Here is a 21940-nt window from a genome sequence, read left to right as displayed (position 1 = left end):
CCTACTGTGAGTGGTACTGGCTCTGACGTTTTACTAGTAACAGGTTGACCAGAAAAACCCATGGAGATATTTCTATTTCCTGACAGGGGTGCTTGGGGAAGTTCAGCGTGATCAATAGTAGTTTTACTTGCCCCCGTGTCCAACAGAAACTTTTTATCTTGTCCCAGGAGGTGAACGTCCACATATGGACCAGTCTGGTCCACAGGTATAGGAATAAGGGGCAATTTATCCTCGCTCCTCCCTGGGCAGCTTTATAAAAGTTGGGGCCAATCTGCGTATTCCGAATCATCAATATTAGGGTCTGACACATACAGCTGGGTATTGGCACTTGGTATTGGACCCGGAGGTACGAAAGGTCTTTGTGCCCTCGGGACTGAAGGTCGTTGGACTGTCTTGCCGGTGGCCAAATTATGCTTAAGGACCGGGCAGGTAACATTCCCCTCCTGATCCTTGACATAATGGCCCTGTTTCTTACAGTAATTGCACACTCCTTTCAATCCTCCTGTTACAGTCCTCTTCTGCAGGGTGTTTATGATATTCTTTGGAGTAATAGTCTGGGCTACCAGAGCTTTTAATTTTGTTTCTTTCACTCGATTTTTTTCCCGCTCTAATCCTATTCTGATATTGTAATTTCCGTAAGACTTGAGACGGGGTTTGAGCTTGCCAAGAGCTTTCTACACGTTGCACCCTTTCTTTTAATTTTTGAAGGCAGTTCTCGACCAGTTTAGACACAAATAGATGGGTAAAAGATTCACTATCCAATTTTAAACCACTATTTGCCATAAAACATTGTTCCAATCGCAAGTAATAGTCACTCACGTCTTCACCCATCTTTTGTTTACATGCCGATATGGCATCCCAATCCTCTTTTTTTGTAGTTAGTAATTGAGGCAAAACCTGCAATATGTGTTGTGGAGCATTTTTTATTAAAGGGTCTATGTCAGCACCAGCCTTTCGATCTCGGTCACGTTGTTCTAGGGTGGCCCAGACCATATCGTAATTGGCATCTATCCTCCAATTTTTCCCTCGTAATTGTTCATAGATACCGGGGGGCAACAGTTTCTGCAATATCTGTGTCAAATCTTCCAAGGTATATGTCCCCATCGTAAGAATATCTGTCAATTCTTTATAAAACCCCACTGGATCCTTAGAGTGAGAGGGCACCACTTCCTTCATTTTTAATATTTCCAATTTTGTAAGAGGGGTATACACAAAAACTCTTTCTAATTCACCGTCTACCTTTAGTCGCGGGTGCACTTCGCGTATGGGAAAGTTTCGAGATAGCTCAACTAGCTTTCTAGTGTCACTGCCACAGTCCACCCTGGATGTTTGTGATTCATAGTATTCTTGTCGTGCATCCATATAATCATTGAGAAAGGGGCTGGGATCCCGCAAGAACCCTGGGGTTGTGCAGTGGTCCATAAGGGATTCTAATAGGTACCAATGTGGGTGTATTTGTTTACCCAAAATAATAAGGGATTGTGTCATGTGTAGGCTAGCTATCAGACGCTGCACAGGCGTCAAATCTGTATACATCTGTGCTATAATGTCTGGGTTAAATAGTTCGGGTCGTGAGGTCCATAAGACAGCCATTCTGGCCAAGTCCAGCTCTGTTTGCATCAACTGGCCATTTTTAAGATAAAACCAACTGAGGGAGTCCTTCGTTTGTTCATACAAATCCATATTTTCATTCTGGTGGTAACATAAAGTGGTTGCCAACATGTGGCGTACAGGAGACTGGTTTTTCCTCCCTAATTTTGTAAAATTTTTATCCTCCTTAAATTTAGACCTTTCCTCAGCTATAAGGTCAAGTAATTCCAGGAGCAAGATGGTGGAAGCATTGTCTTCTATTTCGTCTCCCTCATCCTTATCTATTTGTGTTACCAGGGCCCCTATTTTCTTTGGGGGTCTTAATCCTTTTACCTTATAATGCTGTATGAACAAATGTACCAAAAACCGGTAGATCGCTCCTTGTTGCTTCTTTGTTTTTCCCTGCATTATGTCTGTGATAACAATCCGCATTGCCTCCTCTCAGCATAAATTCTACCATTTTATTTGTCATCTCCAATATCAATGGCAATTTATCTATCTTTTCCCAGAGGCGTGCTAAGTTTTCTCCCTCATCACTGAGAGGAGGGTATGTGTCATTAAGTGGGTCGAAAGGGCATGGTAGTATCGGGGGGGTTATCTATTTCTATTTTTGCTGCTCCCCTTTCCCCCCCTACCGTGAGGTGAGCAGTTTTTTCGGTTAGCTCAGCCATATCTTTCTGGTGCTGGCTAGTTTTCGGGGGCAGATCTTGAATTGCCGATACTTGTTCTTGCCATCCTGAGGCAGGGACTGGCATGACCATACGTTGCCCTTCCGTAAAGTATGGGGGAGGTACGTCCATTATCTCCCGAAAAAAGGAATCGTCAGGGGCGGATGGCCATTCTTGGGGTTGCGTCATTTTTTTACTACTGGCTTCGTATGTTTGCGTCTCGTCTATCTTTGGTAGAATGGGGTATATTCCTGCAATATTACCCCCGGTTTCCCTCAACTGTTCTCCTATCATTGCTTCCTGCCCCTTTTCTTCCATTAATTTTTGTTTCTCCCTCTCCGACATTCTCAGTGCTTTCTCTACTTTCCCTTGTTCCTTTTCCTGCCGCCTATGGGCCTCCTTCCTCCACCATTCGATGGCTTCCATTTGACTAGGTCTAGCATTTTTCTTAAACAACTGTTCCTCTACTTTAAGAATATTTTTCATTTCAAAACTCCCTGTTTTTGGCCATCGATGGGCTACCTCCAAATGTGCTGTATAATCTTCCCATAGGTCTGACCAAACAATGGCTGACATCCCATGTTTGTTATACATGTATCTAGCAGGCGTATCTCTAGGAGGTAATTCTACCGCTTTTTCTAACAATTTTTTTTCTTTTGCCTTAAATTTCATTTTCGCAAACAGTGACATTCTATCTCTATACCGTTTTGTGCATACACAAAAACGTCTTGATACCTTTTGACAGTACTCACCGAGAGGCAGGACTTGAAAACCCAGGTAGGCGCTGTGCGAATTCACCAGAGGGGTATCTCAGACGTCTCGGACCTCCTTTCTCCTGATACTAGGGCTCGGGTATGGACTCTTCGCGTCCCTCTCCGCCTCTCTCGTTCGCTAGCCGGGTCCGCCCCCAAGTCCTCGAGGGAAATCAGCGGGAAAAACCCCACCGGATGCACCTTATATCCGTCGAAAGATTGAATAGGGGAAAACCCACAGCCGGCGAATCCGGCGGGGAAGGGAAGGGAGAGTCCCTATTCGGGCGCCAATAATGTGGTAAATAAAAATACCTCTTCTCTTGTTTCCTGATTAGCAATAGTTATAGAAGGAAAACGAGATCCGAGATGTGGAGAATATTAGATTTTTATTCAGTAACTCGAGTTAAGGGAGAGCTCCGTCACGTACAGGTTCAGGAGTAGTCTGCCCTCTAACATGTATCACGAGTTTATATATCTTTTGTTAGTTACTCGTATGCGTGCGAGTTAATAATTAATCAGACATCACATGACATTTCTGTGAGCGCGGTTTGTTCCCTTTGACATAAATCACTAGCATGCATAAAACAGATGTTTCCTGATTACAGATAACCTTAGGAACCACTTCTCAGATTTATATGACTACTCATCAATTTTCATGTCTCAGATACCCGGCGAAATAACAAGAAAATAAGAAACAGACGCGCCTGTGGTTACAAAGTTAAGCAACTGTCTAGTTAATCATTTATACAGAACAAAAGGTCACTTTCCGCAGGTCAGTGTTCCATGGCATGGGGGAGAGAGGACTGAATCAACAAGTCTCTTGCCGCTCCCGTCTGGCACGTAGCCCTAGCTAGCTAATTTGTATGCAAAGGCAGCAGTTTTAGTGGCAATACATGCCATGTTGCACATTATCGTTCGTGCGATGCAGTAGTACAAACATAAAATGGAGTACAATGGTGGGCCACACGTCCATTTTATAATCTCTTTTTCCACACTTTGGTGAACAGGGCCGCTGTCCTCTGAAGTTCTTGGTCCTTCTAGAGCAGGGCAGTCCTCTGAGGATTCAGAGGTCGCTGGTCCCTGGGGAAAGCGTTGCTGGAGCAGTGTCTTTAGAAGTGGGGAGACAGGCCGGTAGAGCTGGGGCCAAAGCAGTTGGTGTCTCTGTCTTCTCTGCAGGGGTTTTCAGCTTAGCAGTCCTCTTCTTCTTAGGTTGCAGGAATCTAGTTTCCTAGGTTCTGGGGAGCCCCTAAATACTGAATTTAGGGGTGTGTTTAGGTCTGGGAGGGCAGTAGCCAATGGCTACTGTCCTTGAGGGTGGCTATACCCTCTTTGTGCCTCCTCCCTGAGGGGAGGGGGGCACATCCCTATTCCTATTGGGGGAATCCTCCAAAATCAAGATGGAGGATTTCTAAAAGTCAGAGTCACCTCAGCTCAGGACACCTTAGGGGCTGTCCTGACTGGCCAGTGACTCCTCCTTGTTTTTCTCATTATCTCTCCTGGACTTGCCGCCAAAAGTGGGGGCTGTGTCCAGGGGGCGGGCATCTCCACTAGCTGGAGTGCCCTGGGGCATTGTAACATGAAGCCTGAGCCTTTGAGGCTCACTGCTAGGTGTTACAGTTCCTGCAGGGGGGGGGTGTGAAGCACCTCCACCCAGAGCAGGCTTTTGTTTCTGTCCTCAGAGAGCACAAAGGCTCTCACCACATGGGGTCAGAAACTCGTCTCTCAGCAGCAGGCTTTCACAGACCAGTCAGTCCTGCACTGAACAATTGGGTAAAATACAGGGGGTATCTCTAAGATGCCCTCTGTGCACTTTTTTTTTATAAATCCAACATTGGCATCACTGTGGGTTTATTATTCTGAGAAGTTTGGTACCAAACTTCCCAGTATTCAGTGTAGCCATTATGGAGCTGTGGAGTTCGTTTTTGACAAACTCCCAGACCATATTCTCTTATGGCTACCCTGCACTTACAATGTCTAAGGTTTTGCTTAGACACTGTAGGGGCATAGTGCTCATGCACCTATGCCCTCACCTGTGGTATAGTGCACCCTGCCTTAGGGCTGTAAGGCCAGTTAGAGGGGTGACTTACCTATGCCATAGGCAGTGTGAGGTTGGCATGGCACCCTGAGGGGAGTGCCATGTCGACTTAGTCATTTTCTCCCCACCAGCATACACAAGCTGGCAAGCAGTGTGTCTGTGCTGAGTGAGGGGTCCCTAGGGTGGCATAAGACATGCTGCAGCCCTTAGAGACCTTCCCTGGCATCAGGGCCCTTGGTACCAGGGGTACCAGTTACAAGGGACTTATCTGGGTGCCAGGGTTGTGCCAATTGTGGAAACAATGGTACATTTTAGGTGAAAGAACACTGGTGCTGGGGCCTGGTTAGCAGGGTCCCAGCACACTTCTCAGTCAAGTCAGCATCAGTATCAGGCAAAAAGTGGGGGGTAACTGCAACAGGGAGCCATTTCTTTACAGCGAGTAGCAAATAAAATGGTCATACATCTGGCCCATAGTTCTTGGGCAAGTCTAATTATCAATGATTAATTCAATGATCTTCATAATTGATGCCTGGGTTTAGTTCTAAGGTGTCTTTCAGTAATAGGGTGCCCATGCCCCATTGCACCATTATATAATTTGTTCTAGGTTGGCATCATTTCTCACTAACAGGTGGTCTACGGTAAGCAGTGGAGATTTTATATCCTCCTCTTACCTTCTACCCTGTGGGGTTCCTAAGAGTTCGTCGCTTAGCCCTACTTTATTTAATGTTTATGTGGCTCCTCTGGCAGAATTAATACGCTCCTTTGGCTTCATCCCAACCTCATACGCAGATGACACTCAAATTATCATTCCTATCAATCAAGACGTGGAGGTAGTTGCGGCCCATTTTAATGCTTGCATGTTGGCGGTAAGCAGCTGGAGGAAGGCCAACTGGCTAAAATTGAACTGTGATAAAACCGAGGTTCTTTGCTTTGGGATAAGTAGGGCACAGTGGTCCCCTAACTGGTGGCCTAAAGAGTGTGGCACTCTGCCTTTACCTGGTTCCACTTCAAGGAATCTAGGATTTCTTTTTGATGACCACTTATCTTTTCAACCTCAGGTCAACCAGACCATTAAATCCTGTATGTGGATTCTGAGGAAATTGAAGAAAATGTTCCCCTATATTTTAAAAGAATGGAAAATTACTGCTACCCTGGCCTTGGTCCTGTCCAGATTGGACTATGGCAATGTCCTCTTGCTCAACTTGGACAAAGGATCACTTAAAAAACTGCAGCTGATGCAGAACACAGCTGCTAGACTAATATTGAACTTGCCACGATCAGCATCCGCTAAGGAGAGCCTTAGGAATCTACATTGGCTTCCAATAGCCCAACGGATTTCTTTTAAGGCTCTCTGCATCTCTCACAAAGCCACGCACGGGATTGGTCCCAAGTATTTGACTACCAAATTACAGTGGCACCGATCTACACGACTGTTGCGTTCTGCCAGCACCTTTCAAATTCAAGTTCCCCGCACCAAGAAGGTGAAGTGGGGGGACAAAGCTTTCACTATTGCTGCCGCTAGGATTTGGAATTCTCTCCCGTTGGATCTCAGGAAAGAGCACAATTACTTTATCTTCAGGAAACGGGTTAAGACCTGGCTGATCCCTCGATAGCCTGTACTTTTCTCCCTACAGACATTGTACTGCCTCACCTTAGTTAGCGCTTCAATGCCCTCGGGCCAGAATGCGCTCTATAAATACTCTATACATACATACATCTGGAAAACTCTTGATGAATTTAGAACCAGATTTTGAGTTTACTGGACAAGGTACTCTGACACAAATACAAAAGTGTGCCCGCACAAATACAGCAGTGTACCCTGTCCACTAAACTGACAGTATGCCAACTCTATTGAGATCTGGGCAGACCGGAATGCCAAACAGACTTGGGATCATCAGTGTAAGTACATCAGACTGTGCGCCCAATTTAGAGCAGATGGTTTGATGTACTTTTTTCTTTTCAGGACACAAAAAATGACACACACACCCTAGGATAAAACTTTAAGAGTGTTGGGTCATTAATCTTTTGTTTTTTTAAAACAAACTTGTAGTTTAGGAGTTTGTTTTTTTGGAAAACACAAATGGGAGCTATTGTGGCCACAGCTCCCTGAATGGCATACAGATCTTTACAGGAGATTCCTAGAAATGGTGGGTAATAGTCCAGCCAGGGCATTGCCCTCCACTCCTCTGATGAATGGCACACCACATGTTTTTCTAGAAATGACACCAATAATCTGTCTTATTTCTACCTATTAGTTTAGCATAACAACCTTTCCTTTATGCCATAACCAAGTGTAAAGACTAGGACCATGTAAACAAAGAATGCCCTCATAACATGTATATTTGTTCTACTATGCTCACCCTAGGATAAGTGGTCTGAATATCTTCATGCAAGATAATCATGAATATTTAACTGACTCAATCAATCAATCAAAGCTTTATTTCAGACACAAAATGTACCATATAAGCACAGATTGAAAAAAGCTAAAATAAACAGCCAAACAAGCTCCATAGTTACAAAAACATGCATAAAATTAAAAGCCACAGTTTAAAAAGTGGCATACACTGCATGACCAGTTAAACCATGTAAAGTGCAAAATATGTTAACAAAAATACAATTTAAAATTCAGCAAAATACTTGTAACTATCTGACAAAAGGTTAATCTATCAATTAAAACACCAGATAATTTCTACTGCTAATTGCACATTTGAGGAAGGAACATATACTGGCACAGTTAGTAGAGGAATCAAGCTGTTGCAGATACAGTAAGGCTAGTCTCAAGGATCTGAGCCCTTTGTTGTGTAAACTCAGGATTGAGAACCTCTTAGTAAGGTCATTATAAAACTTACAGAAGAGAACAAAATGCAACAAACTTTGCGGTGAAGACTCATCACAGGGGCATATCAGGAGTTTGGAGGGCTCAAATTGGCCAAGAGAAAAACTAAAATGCCACCTTACAAAGCCTAAACTGGACCAGGTAAGTAATAACCTGTCCCATGAGCCATAAATCCACTTTAGATATAGTTCCAAAGAAAAAATGTTTGAACCTCTACATACTCTTTTTTAGACCTTTTTTTTAGTTCTATATCCTAAGAGCTTTCAACATTTCCTTAAATGCAGATTTTACCTAAAGTGTATCTGCTTTGCAAACTGATGAAGGGCTGGTAAAATGTGCTGCCTTACCTAACTTTGTGAAATCAGTATTGATGGAATCAAGCCACCGGATGTTCATGCCTTTCTCAACCTTTAGGCAAGTCAATGATAATCTCTCTATTTAGCAAGGCATGAGGGTCCGCCCAGGTGGAGCACCACAAAGTCAAGGGGGCAAGTTTATTAATATCTTCAGTGAAATTCATCCCTAACTCCTGGTGTAAAATATAAGTATGGCATGAAGGTGGGACTCCTACAAGTCGCCTAACATCCTATTTTGTTCCACCGGAAGTGAGCTTATGTTGGAATGGCCCCTGATCCCTGCACCATCAGTAAGAGCCAGGAGACACTTCCTACTATAAAGGAGGGGTGTTTTTTTCCTGATAGGCTTAGCCAAGTTAAAAATAAAACCCACCGCACCTAAGAATTTCTGCCTCACTTTGGCTAAACAGAGGACCCAGTTACCCCAGGCATCCATAACAATGCCCAGATATGACAAATCCTCGGTCTGAGTAACCGGCTGATCATGCAAACAAATTCTCTGCAACTTACAATTTCTAGGCTTACATACCATAATGAAGGTCTTAGCTTGTTTCGTGACCAGCCCTTAGGGTCACCATAAAAAATACAAATTCCTGGAACAGCAGGTAAAGGCCGCTCGGAATTTGGGATAAAAAGAACCTCATTGTCTGCCTATAGCAATATGGGGACCTTTTTCCTACCAACAAGCAGAGCATCCGAAATTGAAACTGTTTCAAGAAGGACTGCGTTAAGGCCATTAATATAAAGAAGGAACAAAATAGGGGCCAAAACACAACCCTGCCGTACCCCCACTCCCAAGTTTAAAACTCCCCGTCCGTTCACCAGATGGACCAAACCTCACAGAAGCTGACAAATCATAATGAAGGGCCATCAAAAACTGCACCAGGTCAGCCTTGACTCCAAGGTCAGTTAAGATTTCCCATAGTTTTGACCTCATTACGCTGTCAAAGGCGAAAAAGAGGTCCATGAAGGCCAGGCAGACGTTGCCCTGCCTAGCAACAGTATATTTACTGACTAATAGATGGAGGTTTAGGCATTGTTTCATTGTGCTAAGGCCCTCACTAACCCATATTGCACCTCTGACAGTGTGTCAGATCCTTAATCCTCCCACTTTAACAGCTGAATCCAGCAGGGAAATGGGTTGATAGCACCCAGGGGACTGTGGATTGCCCTTCTTGAAAATTGGTACGATAACATCAGAGTGTCAGGTCTGTGGGATGCCCACTTTTCACGTAGCCTTAAAAGCATTACAGAGAAGAGGAGGCCAAGGGTCAGGAGCAGATTTATAAAAATCCATGGGGACACCGTTCGGGCTGGAGGCTTTATTTGGGGGCCTCTTATTAATTGCCTCCAGAATTTCAATACAGGTGAATTCCAAGTCTAATGGGAATGTCACCTCCACCTTTTCATAATGATAGTTGGCACTTAAACTATACACTGCTAAGAAATTACCTACCCGGGCTGATGGATGAGACAACAGAATTGGAATTGGAACACAGAGATCTGATCTTATTTGCCTCTGTCCAAAAATTGTTCACCTCCTGGTTCATCCAAACAAATGAGGTAGCCCTTTCCCTATATTCTGCCAGAGTAACAAGGTATTAAAACACCAGGGCAGATGATTCAAACACATCCTAGCAAAAAGGACATGCATATCTGCATTTTTCCAAACCAAATACAGCCCCTGGGTCTTAACTGCACTCTTTTGCACCCCCCACTCCTCCACTGCTGGGTAAACAAGGGTCTATACTCAGGGGATTATGGTCTCTAAAGACACTATGGATAATTGACACATCAGTTACCCTATCCAACATGTCCTGTGCAACAAAGATGTAAGAAATTACAGAGAATACTCACCTCTCTCCAATGTGGGATTACATCCGTAATTGGGGTCACATATTTTACAATGACCTGGTCAAAAGACTTGATCAATTGGGATAAAACATCCCCTCGTCAGTCCCTTTGGAGAAGAACATTCCAATCCCATTTTTGGAGCCCCAGGGGTCCCGAAGCACCTGCTGCTGCATCAACCTAACTTTTGCATTGAAGTCCTTCCCCTAGGATAATTTCAAATCCTTTGTGCAAATGTGCAAGTTTAACCTTTAAATCCACCATAAAATCATATAACTTGTGAAAATGAGTTATGTTATCGCCTTCTGAAAATCCATCTTAGTAGAAGTGCATGGAACAAGGTCCTGTCAGAGGGGACCAGACTGATACTGTATTCAAGGGTTACTCTAGCCCATGCCATGAGACCAGCCCTAGCTCTGCTTGCCAAGGATGGAACAGCAGGTACAGAGTAAGGGCGGTACCCAGCAAGGCAATGATTATCACAAGTCTATGTCTCCTGAAAGAATACAGTGTCATACTTCATGATAAAAATGATCCACAGACTCAATTATGCCACTCATGAAACATTTCTATTTACTGACTGTCATATGTTTGATTTGAATGTATTAAGGTTTCAAGTCTTGCTTCGTGAAAAGGCTTTGAAACACAGTAATTACCACTGGAAAGCACAGTGGGTTTTAGCAAGTAGAACAACATTAGGAGTTAGGAGTTTCACGCTCTAGATTTTTGGAACTTTAATTGGGATTCACCAAGGAAAGTAAATATACTATTTATATGAGAACAATGAAATGAAGGTGGTAGCAAAATACGTCTCTGATAGAACCCCTTTTTTTACAATACAAATTAGTCCACTATTATGAGCTTTGCATGTCTTACATATGCAGAATTTGTTCATGGTGGGCAATGGTGCAGCATCCTAATTCTAGGTCATTTTACTAGATGGGACAGGGTCGATCAAATGAGACACCTGTTTGCAAAGTCTGAAGTGGTTCTTGTTAAAAATGGGGTCTCTGGTCGGCAGACAGTTTGCACTCTGTCCAAACAGGACCCTCAATCTAGTCAGGGTAAAGGAGAAACACACCTGGGTAACCCCGCTCACCCCCTTGGTAGCTTGGCATGAGCTGAAAGGCTTAATCCCAGAAGCAATGTGTAAAGTATTTGTACCAAAACACACAGTAATACAGTGAAAACACTATGAAATGGACACTACATCAGTTTAGAAAAATAGGCAATATTTATCTAAATCAAACAAGACCAAAAATCCAAAGTGCATCCAAAAATCCAGCATACTCAAGTCAAGATATGAATTTTTCAAAAGAATATGAGTCTTACTCCATAAAAAACAATGGAAAGGATGATTTAGCACAAAGTACCTGGTTAGCATAAAAATAAAGCCACACGGGCGAGCGTGCGTTGGAAAAGGCAACAATGCGTTGATTCCTTCCTCGCAAGGGAGGCCGTGCATCGTTTCTGTTTCGGTCGGGTCGGCAATGTGTCGTTTTTCCTCCCTTGCAAGAGAGTGATTTGTCGATTTCCGGACGGGCACCTAGGGTCCGGGCAGGCTGTGCGTCAATTTTTCACACCCAGCAATGTTGCGTTTGAAATCCGGTCACACGGTGTCAGGAAACTGCGCTGCGTGGGGTTTGTGTCATTATCAGCAGCCGGAAGCGGGTGTTGTGTGTCGTTTCTCCAGCTGTGATGCGTCGATTTTCCAGCCGCAATGCAGACAGAGCATCGATTTTAGCAGCGATGCCGGCTGCGTATCATTTATTAAATTGCGATGGTGCGTAGAAAATGTACCCGCATGGCTGTCTGTGCGTGGAATTCTGTCCTTTTCCAACAGCTTCACCTCTCAAGGGCCCAGGGACTGAATAGGGCACCACTTGGCAGGGCAGGAGTCTCACCAGAGAGTCCAGGTGCTGGCAGAGGAAGTCTTTGATGGTCCTGAGACTTCAACAACAGGAGGGAAGCTCAACTCAAGCCCTTGGAGATTCTCCTCAAGCAGGAATGCCCAACAAAGTCCAGTATTTGTCCCCTTTCATAGGCAGAAGCAGCAACTGCAGGATAGCTCTACAAAGCACAGTCACAGGTAGGGGCAGCACTTCTCCTCAGCGCTTCTCCTTGGCAGAGGTTCCTCTTGAAACCTTGAAGAAATCTAATCTTCAGGGGTTTTGGGTCCAATACTTATACCTCTTTCTGCCTTTGAAGTTGGCAAACTTCAAAGGAAAGTCTCTTTGTTGTTCACAAGATCTTGCTTTCCCCAGGCAGGCTCCAGACTCACACCAGGGGGTTGGAGACTGCATTGTGAGAGGGCAGGCACAGCCCATTCAGGTGTAAGTGACCACTCCTCCCTCCACTCCAACACAGATGGCCCATCAGGATATGCATGCTATTCCCCAGCTCCCTTTGTCCCACTGTCTAGAGGGGATTCACAAACAGCCCAACTGTCAAACTGACCCAGACAAGGAATCCACAAACAGGCATAGACACAGAATGGTTTAAGCAAGAAAATGCCCACTTTCTAAAAGTGGCATTTTCAAACTAACAATTTAAAAAACAACTTTACCAAAAGATGTATTTTTGAATTGTGAGTTCAGAGACACCAAACTCCATACTTCTATCTGTTGCCAAAGAGAATTTGCACTTCAAAGTTATTTCAAGGCAGCCCTTATGTTAACCTATGAAAGAGATAGGCTTTGCAACAGTGGAAACCGAATTTGGCAGTATTTCACTGCTAGGACATTTAAAAGACACCAGTAAATGTCCCACCTTTGACATACACTGCACCCTGCCCATGGGGCTACCTAGGGCCTACCTTAGGGGTGTCGTACATGTATAAAAGGGAAGGTTTAGGCCTGGCAAGTGGGTACACTTGCCAGGTCGAATTGGCAGCTTAAATCTGCACACACAGACACTGCAGTGTCCGGTCTGAGCAATGTTTACAGGGTTACTCAGGTGGGTGGCAAAAGTGCTGCATGCCCAATAGTAGCATTTGATTTACAGGCCCTGGGCATCTCTAGTGCACTTTACTAGGGGCTTACTAGTAAATCAAATATGCCAATCAGGAATAAGCCAATTACACATACAACTTACACAGGATCCCTTGCACTTTAGCACTGGTCAGCAGTGGTAAAGTGCCTAGAGTACCAAAAATATCAAAACAAGAATCCAGCACACAGTCAAAACATGGGAAGCAGAGGCAAAAAGACAGGGGACACCACGCCAAGGATGCCAGGTCTAACAGTTCTTAAATTCATGAATGGATTTTACAAGTTTTCCTTTCTAATGAAGATTTTGAGACAATACATGTTGGGATCATTAGCTGATATACTCTGTCTTTATTCTCCGAGGGATGGGCTGGGGTGAACCCTGAGCTGTATCTCGTGGATCATCATAGATCCGTTGGCAACTATGCCAAATTTCTGTCACATATGTTATCCTACCAAATAACGTGACTAGAGTAAATATTAGTTTTATTGGTTTATTCTATGTTGTATAAGTATACATTCTTTGTCAGAAAAGGTAGATAATTTCCTGCTTCTTTCTAGATTTTTACTATTCTTTAAAATACCCTAGTCAAGGGTGGGACCAATATATTATCTTTACATTTACATACTTCTGTAAAACGATGTTCAGGGGCTTGGATTTTGCAGATTTTGAATTAGCTGCAGCCTAGTTTTTGAAAACTGAGTAATATCCTGCTGCAATGATACAGGTCTATTTGCAGAATCACTATTGAGTGAAAATGATCAGCCATACGTTGGAGTGAAACGACCAAGGTACATCTCAGATGCCTCTACAGTCGGTGATTTGTTTTTTTTATTTGCAACAATGTTCTCACGTATCCTGTGATCTTTCTTTTTATCTGCAGCTAACTAAACCTCTCACGTATTAATACTGAGATCTGATTTATTGAATTATAATAATGAGTTATACCTCATTTGCTGATATATCAACCTAGAACCTATTCACTTTCCCACTTAAAAGAAACAGGCATTGAAGAAAAATACAGATACAGTATGGGGGGAGTTTGGAAAGCATGGTAAAACAAAAATCTGTCCTTTCCATCATCATAGTTACATCTCCCACAAATGCATATACTTTTGAGATAGTCTGTGCCAATATGTTTTGGACTTTGCTGAAAAACCCTGTTTAAGATCCAGTATTATTGTCCTTTCAGCCAGTCCTGTCATACAGACATATATCCATGCAGATCAATTAATTAGACAACCTGTTCAGCCTGTTTTATGGGAGTCTGACTTTTTTATTTGACGAATACATTAAGATGAAGCTGCTCTGTTAAGTTTGTTTTGTCGAACTATATATGTTACATGCAATTTTATTTTTGAAAACCCCATTTCGATAGATAGTTTTTCACTGAATAATTTTCATCTTGCTTCCTTTTTTTTTTGTTTGCCTTCCTGCCCCTATCTTTCCTTTAGCCTGTTGTATTTGCCCCTTTTCCTCTTTAGTTTCTTCTCATCCCAATCCACTTTATGCTTCCTAATTGTTGTTATTTAAAGAGCATGCACATGTCAAAACATGTCGTTTTCAGTCCCCTTTGAAAAGCAATATCTTAAACAAGGTATCAACTCACTCAGGAAAATTGTTTTTCTTTCCGACATCCTTTGAACATCCAAAAGTGCACACTCTCATGCAGCACCACTTCAAGAGGCAATATTCTGTCTCGCTTTGTGGTAATATGCTGTCATAAGCAGTCCCTCATCCTTTAGTGCTTCCTCTGTTCTTCCCACCATAGGTTATTCATCTTTTTCCAGTATTCAACATCTTTAGCTTTGTCTCTTCTATCCAATCCTCTTTTTCGGTGTTTTATAGGAGTGTGCTTTCCAATCATATGTTGTTTTCAATTTGGCAGGGCACATCAGCATGTGTTTCAAGTTTTACACCACGACCTTCTTTTTAACTTCTTTGCAGGGCTTGCTTCCATTGGTCACAGTCTATGCCCAATCTCTAAATATGTGTTACCTGCAGTGGCCCTAGGCTTGATTAATGAACAACTGACATATACCATGATTCACAGAGGATCTAATAAGTGTCCCTAAATTCCATAACTCTTGCAACAGTGATGCTGGGTGCTGCCCCGTGGGTGGTATTCTGAAGTGTCTCCAAACATAACATAACATAATATATAACATAACAGAACACTGAGGAGGCCTCTGATTCCTCTCAGATTTTAGGTCAATCAGACATGACAGATTGGCCCACGTCTCTCTTAGGGATAGATGTAGTTCTTAAACTGGCTTTCCTGGGGTGTTCCTCTGGTTCTCTTCGTGTAGTCCTGTTGCTGCACCTTGCATTAAAGTCTTCTTTTATGTTGTTATGTTATGCTGATTTGTAGAGTGCACTATCACCTGGGAAGGTACCTTGGCACTGAGCAGGTGTCAGTTTCGGCATTCCTAGGGTCTAGCAGAATATTTGAAAAGCTAGATCTTCAGCTTCTTGATAAATTCAAGAATTGAGGAGGAGGTTCATATGTGTAGCAGCATGTCTCTCCACACTTTTGGAGTGATGTAGAAGGAGGCTTGGCCACCGGATTTGTTTTTTTGTATGCATGTCCAGACGAGTGGAGTTGTCTGGAAGGTTTGTGAAAGCAGATGCGATTCTTGAGGCAAGCTGTGCCAGTGTTATTTAGTGCCTGGAAAGTGTGGGTAAGGAGTTTGAATTGGGCTCGTTTGTGAATGGGAAGCCAGTGGCGCTCCTTCAGTTGGGGTGTGATGTGAGTGCAGTATGGGAGGAAAAGAGTGAATGGTTTGCAGACTTCTGGTGAGTTTTTTGTTGATCCGGGCATAGAGGGTGTTCCCATAGTCCTGCTGGCTTGTGACTATGGTGTGCATGATGGTTTGCTGGGTGCTGACTGGGAGCCATTTGAAAAACTTCCTCAGCATTGTCAGGATATTGAAGCATGAAACAGTGACAGCAGTGACTTGAGTGGTCATGTTGAGTTTGCTCTCAATGATGATGCCTAGGTTTTTGGCATGAGTGGTGGGGATGGGTGTCGTTCCTAGCTCTGTTAGCTTCCAGGTGGAGTTCCACCACGATTTTGGTCTTGTTAGTGTTCAGCTGTAGACAGCTGGTCTTCATCCAGCGGGGGCGATTTAAGTCATACAGGCATTGAACTTGATCTGGGTACTGGATGTCTTGTCTGTGAGGATGGCAATGAGTTGCGTGTTGTCAGCATAAGAGAGGACACTGATATTGTGAGCGTAAATTATGCTGTCTAGAGGGATTACATAAGCATTGAAGAGGGTCAGGTAAAAAAAGGATGCTTTTGGAACCCTGCAGATGAGGTCGTGGGTGTCCAAGGTGTATGGTGCAAGGCTGACCGGCTGGGTCCTTCCTGTCAGAAAGAGCAGATCCACTGGAGTGCATGTTCTTGGAATCTGATGTTGTGTAGGAATTGGATGAGGATAGAGTGGGTGGCTGTGTCAAATGTTGCATAGAAGTCCAGCAGGATAAGGCCTGCCTTGTCTCCTCTGTCTAGAGTCATGTGGATGTTGTCATTGGCAGTGAAGAGGGCAGTTTCTGTGTTATGGTTGGGTCTGAAACCAGACCGGTGTGGAGGAATTGGAGGTCGTTCAGGTTCTCGGTGAATTGTCTGTTGATGATTTTCTTTAAGATGTTGGCCAGGAATGGCAGCAGGGAGAATGGTCTGTAGTTGGCGTAGTATTGACCGCTTTATGAAGTGCTGGGGCCACTGAAGTTTTAGTGAAGCAATGACATCTGCAGTCACAATTGGAAGTTGTCAGGTTCCATCAATATTCCCAACTCCATAACAACCTTTAAAATAGCTTCCTTGAAAACCCATTCACTAGATCGTTAAGTTCAGTGGGATTCATTGTTTTCTTAATTATCACTAGATACTAGCCCTGGTCCTTTATCTTTTCATTCTATGGTCCATTTGTCTTTGTCCATTGAATCCAATACAAAGGTGGTAGATGAACCACTTAGCAACACAACCTCTTGGGCCAAAGATCTCAAGATCCTACTTGACAATAACATTGTGCAGGTTTTCCCTGACATAGCCGTACCCAGTTCACATTGCTCTTCAGACATCCTTGATCACCTATTCCATCTCGCAACCATTCCCCTTAATGATTTGGCTTCCATCACAAAATAGAAGTCAAATCTGCTAAAGCTTTTAACAACACAGCATGTTCTGAAAAGGAGCCCATCTCATGAATCATAACATAGCCCTGAAAGGCTAGAAAGTAAAATTACATGCAGACTGAACTTCCTGACATATCTATCAGTGTAACTATAAACTGGCCATCTCCAGAGTAAAAAGGGCTCACTTTGAAATTTGCATTACTGTGTAAAATCTACAACAAGGTATGCTACGTTTGCGATTTAAAAAATAAAAAACATCAAGCATACTAGGCATCACATAGACAATTAGAGGAATGAGAAACCTATATAGAGTTGGCTACATACATTACAGTCCAGTTGAGACTTATAATTTGTATAGTGTTAAAAGATGTGGCGAAAAACAATGGGTTTCAGCAAATATGAAAAAGTTTCAGAACCACTCTGTGGCACAGATGCATTTCCAATAGTGGATCAAATTGTCATACTGAGGTGAGGGGCTATCGTGAAATGTTGCTATCTTAGTGTGAAACAAAATTGATCCATTATTTGAGTACTTTAACTTTCAAGGTGCTTCAAGATCACAAGACATGCTATGTTTTTATAGAAATACAGTTAAATGCAGAGCTAGTTTGGATAAAATATCAAGTGATAGAGGACTCGTTGGGTAACTGTTTGAAAGTTGTCCTTAATTATATCAATTAATTAGTACAAAGGAATGAAAGACACTGTTGAAATACTAAAGTGAATTTAAATATAGGAGTACTACATTCCGGATCTTATGATTTAAAATAGTGCAACTTAAGAAGTATGAATACCCAAAATTGATAATTCAAGATGGCACTAATTTGGAGAATGAGAGGTATACATTCTAGTGCGAGTTGCAATTGATAGAAATGGGTGATGACCACAGATCATTTCAAAAATCAGAAAAAGCACAGGACTACAAACTATAGCGGTGCGGAGGAAATACTCAAGTGGATCTAATTTATAAATGGTGGTGTAAGCTCTGAGTGCCTGAAATAAGCATAGGACTTGGACGTGCAATATGAGGTATTTTCATAAACAAGATGGCATCGATGTTGAATGCCATCAGAAATGATTCAACAATTGGGAAATTAGTACCTAAAAAATTGGTCATAACAAATAAAACAGTAAAATCCATGAAAAATGAGCTAGTGAAATGTAATCCTGAGATGAGTGGAAGAGGCATGGGTTTATTAAATAAAAGAAAAGCAATGCTTGCCTGTATGGTATGAATAAGAATGAGTTGTCCTTGCCATTTCAAAGCAAAGCGATTAACATACCTGGTGCATATAACTGCAGAACAGATTTTGCTATGTATATTTTAATATACATGTGCACCTTCTTGTATTTGGGGAGCACTATATACAAAGTTCATTAAACCTTTTCTACAACATGTGAGGGCTGTCAAAAACAAGGACAAAGCATACCTGATAGTATGTCACTTTGAGGAAGTACATGTAGGTAATGAGAAGGTTCTACAATACTTTGTGATCGACTCTGTAGCCAGACATTTTAGAGGAGGGAATAGAGAAAAAATACTGAGGCAACTGAAAACAAAATACATCTAAGAGCTTGATATTAAGAGTCCAGGGTGGCTCAACACAGCAGAGGATCTGTAGTCCTGTCTAAAAAGTTTTGATACCTTCAGATGGAAACTGCAATGAAAACTGGAAACCTTTTGAAGAAAGTGACACTTTTGGGTTCATTTGCGGGTACACTGGACAAGCAGAAGACAAATACCTCAGATTTTCCTACGTGAGAGATACAGAAACAGTAAAGCGGCACAAATATAATTGCAATTATTTTCTGCATTTTTTAAGCTGTGATAGATAAGTATAAATCAGATTGAAAAGCAAATATATGACATGAACTTGCTTTTTTGTAATTTATGTTTAAATTGAGGCATTGTAAATTCTGATGGGTAAAATAATTTAGGCATCACTGAAGGTGTCTCTCCCTTTGTTTGACTTTTTAGTTTTGTTATGATTTTTATCATACAATATATATTTTTGAGTTGGAGTGGAGTAGGCGGCTTGGTTTACCTATATTCAACAATATCTAATATGTGTTATATAAATTGAGGTATTAAGCTGTCTTTGCCTGAATGTATTTAAGCACTGTGCACTTTATTTGGTATGTGTAATACAAAAACAAATAAACTGTTCTTTATATCTATGATTTTCTTATATCACATGAACGTTTAAAAAGGAAAGGAAAAATGGCATTCCTATGCTTGAGCAAGGTCATTAACGCAACTGAAATGCATTACAGCGGTTTGCCAATAAAGATTTTTTTGTGCCTGAAGCCTCTGAAAGTGTTGACGTCTGGTCTCTAAAGCTGGAATTAAGTGAATTATACAGAGTGAGCCATCTCTGCTTTTGCCGATACCCCCTTGGTTAAGTGCACACTGATGAACAGCTACACACACAAGGACGATGTATAAATATAAATATATATACATCCATTATTACACATACCTTTCTTAAATTCTTTCATCAATGTTCAATAGAATCCCTTTAACAGACGTAACACCAAACAGCCGACCATGTTCCGCAAAGACCAGCTTCATCTAAGGGCTGAAAAAATAACAGCAAAAAACGTTGTCAAATTTAACCAAAAATGACTTTTGTACATACTAAAAACAATGAAAAACACCTTAAGACATGAATCTCACCTCTGACACACAATCGGTTACCAATTTTTCATTCATCAAGCCTATTCCAATATGATCTAGTGTATACCAATGGTACTGCCTTTAAAATATTTACTGAATTTCCATAATTTCTAGACTCACAACCTGTGTGGTACAAACAATACAAACTGTAAACCCCTAGTGTAGTCTCCTAATAAATGCATATTTCTTCAAAAGGTACAGGGTGATATAGTGTACTATGAACAAGTTTAAGAAGAATTTCTGCATTTGATTGTGTCATGCTGACTGCTTTCTTTAGGGTCCCTAAATATGACCAATAATTTTCTCCATTTATGTTTCTCAGGTAAATATTACATAGCAACAATGACAATGATCACTGCATCAACTGCGCTCACCATCATTATCATGAACATACACCACTGCGGGGCAGAAGCAAAACCTGTCCCCCAGTGGGCCAGGGTGGTTATACTGGACTACATGTCAAAGATCTTTTTTGTGTATGATGTGGGTGAGAACTGTACAGGCCCACCCAACAGAAGAGAGCATGAGTGCAACCTGAAAAGTGACGGCTTGAAACCTTACGAAAAAACATCCAATGGGCATGAGTCCTATAAAGGCGTGAAGATGCAACTGCCCAAGAATGAAGACTGTGTCTGTGATGTTGTCATTCAGAAGGAGCAAAATGGACATGTGGATGGGATTGCACAGGGTGGAAGCCTAGAAAAGGTTGATGGTTACTGCTGCCCGCATTATGAAATATTAACAAGGAATATTGAATATATCACAAATTGCTTTAGGGAACACAGAGCAACTACCATCAAAGGAATTGAGTGGAAAAAGGTAGCCAAGGTGATGGATAGGTTTTTCATGTGGGTGTTTTTCCTCATGGTATTTTTTATGAGTCTTTTAATAATTGGGAAGGCTCCGTGATGCCCTTTGACTGACCGTAGAACATTTTTGTTCCTGTTCAGCTAAATAAAGCTCTAGGTGACCTCAGCTCTTCTCATTGTTTCAGCTCTACCTAGTTTTGTATGAAGCTTATAAAGAAACTGTAAAGATGGGATACTCATTATGTATGAACAGGCATGGGTACTCCTTCAAGAATTTCTAAAAGTGACAGGTGGAGCAGTTGTCAATAGAACTACCCAGCAGTTTAGACCCACATGTAACTACAGGTTATCAGTATTTTGAACAGAGAAAATTGACAAGGGAAAACAGAATAAAGTTTACTTTAAAGGCCTCACAGCTTTTTGCCATTTGACAAATTCTGAAAGTACTTGGGATAGAGTGCCAACAGAGGTAGAGGTGGAGCATTAGGTTTAGCGAGCAGCATCTAAAGAAGTGAGTACAGCAGGTACCCTATACACATCAATTTGTGAATGAGTATTGGCTAAGTGGGGCAACAAAGTTGGAAAGGAAAAGCATAAAACTTGCTTCTAGCGACCTAAGTCAGCACTCCAAGTCATGTTAAACCTAGGGGTCACGCTACCTAATCCATTGTTGTATGCCCTGCTGTTGACATATTGCTACTTTAATGCTGAATTTTTTGTTTTCATGATGAGACAGGGCTGTTGCATGACAAAAAATTTGGTACCCAACACTATCTCTTTAAAATGTGAAACTGGGTTTTATCATATGAGTAACCAGATCAAAGGGTGATGAGTAGAGGTGTGGCTGGTTCAGATATGCAATCACCTGTTAGTCTGTCATATGCTAGGTTACATCTCACCACACCATGATCCTAGTCCCAAACTCACACATTTGCAACCCCACATGATACTCCAATGTCTCTCACACAAGAAACACTAGCTCCCCAAGGTCAGTGCCTCTTTGCTGATTACAACCTTGTTCTCCGCCAGCCTTTTCATGGTGTTTCAACCGCAATGAAAAGGCTGGTGGAGAACAAGTGCAGAGGGTTACGGAGGGGGGGCCCTCAACTGCCCATGCCAATGCATTGGCAGCGCAGTGGCCCCCCTGCCCAGCACCCTTGAAATGCGCACTGTCTGCTGTGTAGCAGTGCACATTTTGAGGATGCTGGTGCCCCTTGTGTGCGGCAGCATTGCTTCTG

At 42.3% G+C, this 21940-nt stretch overlaps 1 protein-coding gene across 1 annotated transcript in view; it reads left to right on the top strand.

Annotated features, from left to right (window-relative positions):
* CHRNA9 (cholinergic receptor nicotinic alpha 9 subunit) overlaps nt 1–20868 on the top strand; it is an 80664-nt gene extending 59796 nt beyond the window's left edge. Inside the window, exon 5 of the mRNA XM_069205856.1 lies at nt 20216–20868. Coding sequence (XP_069061957.1) covers nt 20216–20802 — 587 coding nt within the window. The 3' untranslated portion in view covers nt 20803–20868. The remainder of the gene's footprint in view (nt 1–20215) is intronic.
* Nucleotides 20869–21940: the final 1072 nt, after the last annotated feature.

This window comes from Pleurodeles waltl, chromosome 1_2 (genome assembly GCF_031143425.1).
Source record: "Pleurodeles waltl isolate 20211129_DDA chromosome 1_2, aPleWal1.hap1.20221129, whole genome shotgun sequence".
In the NCBI taxonomy this organism is placed as follows: Eukaryota; Metazoa; Chordata; class Amphibia; order Caudata; family Salamandridae; genus Pleurodeles; species Pleurodeles waltl.
This window is presented reverse-complemented; position numbering and strand designations above follow the sequence as displayed.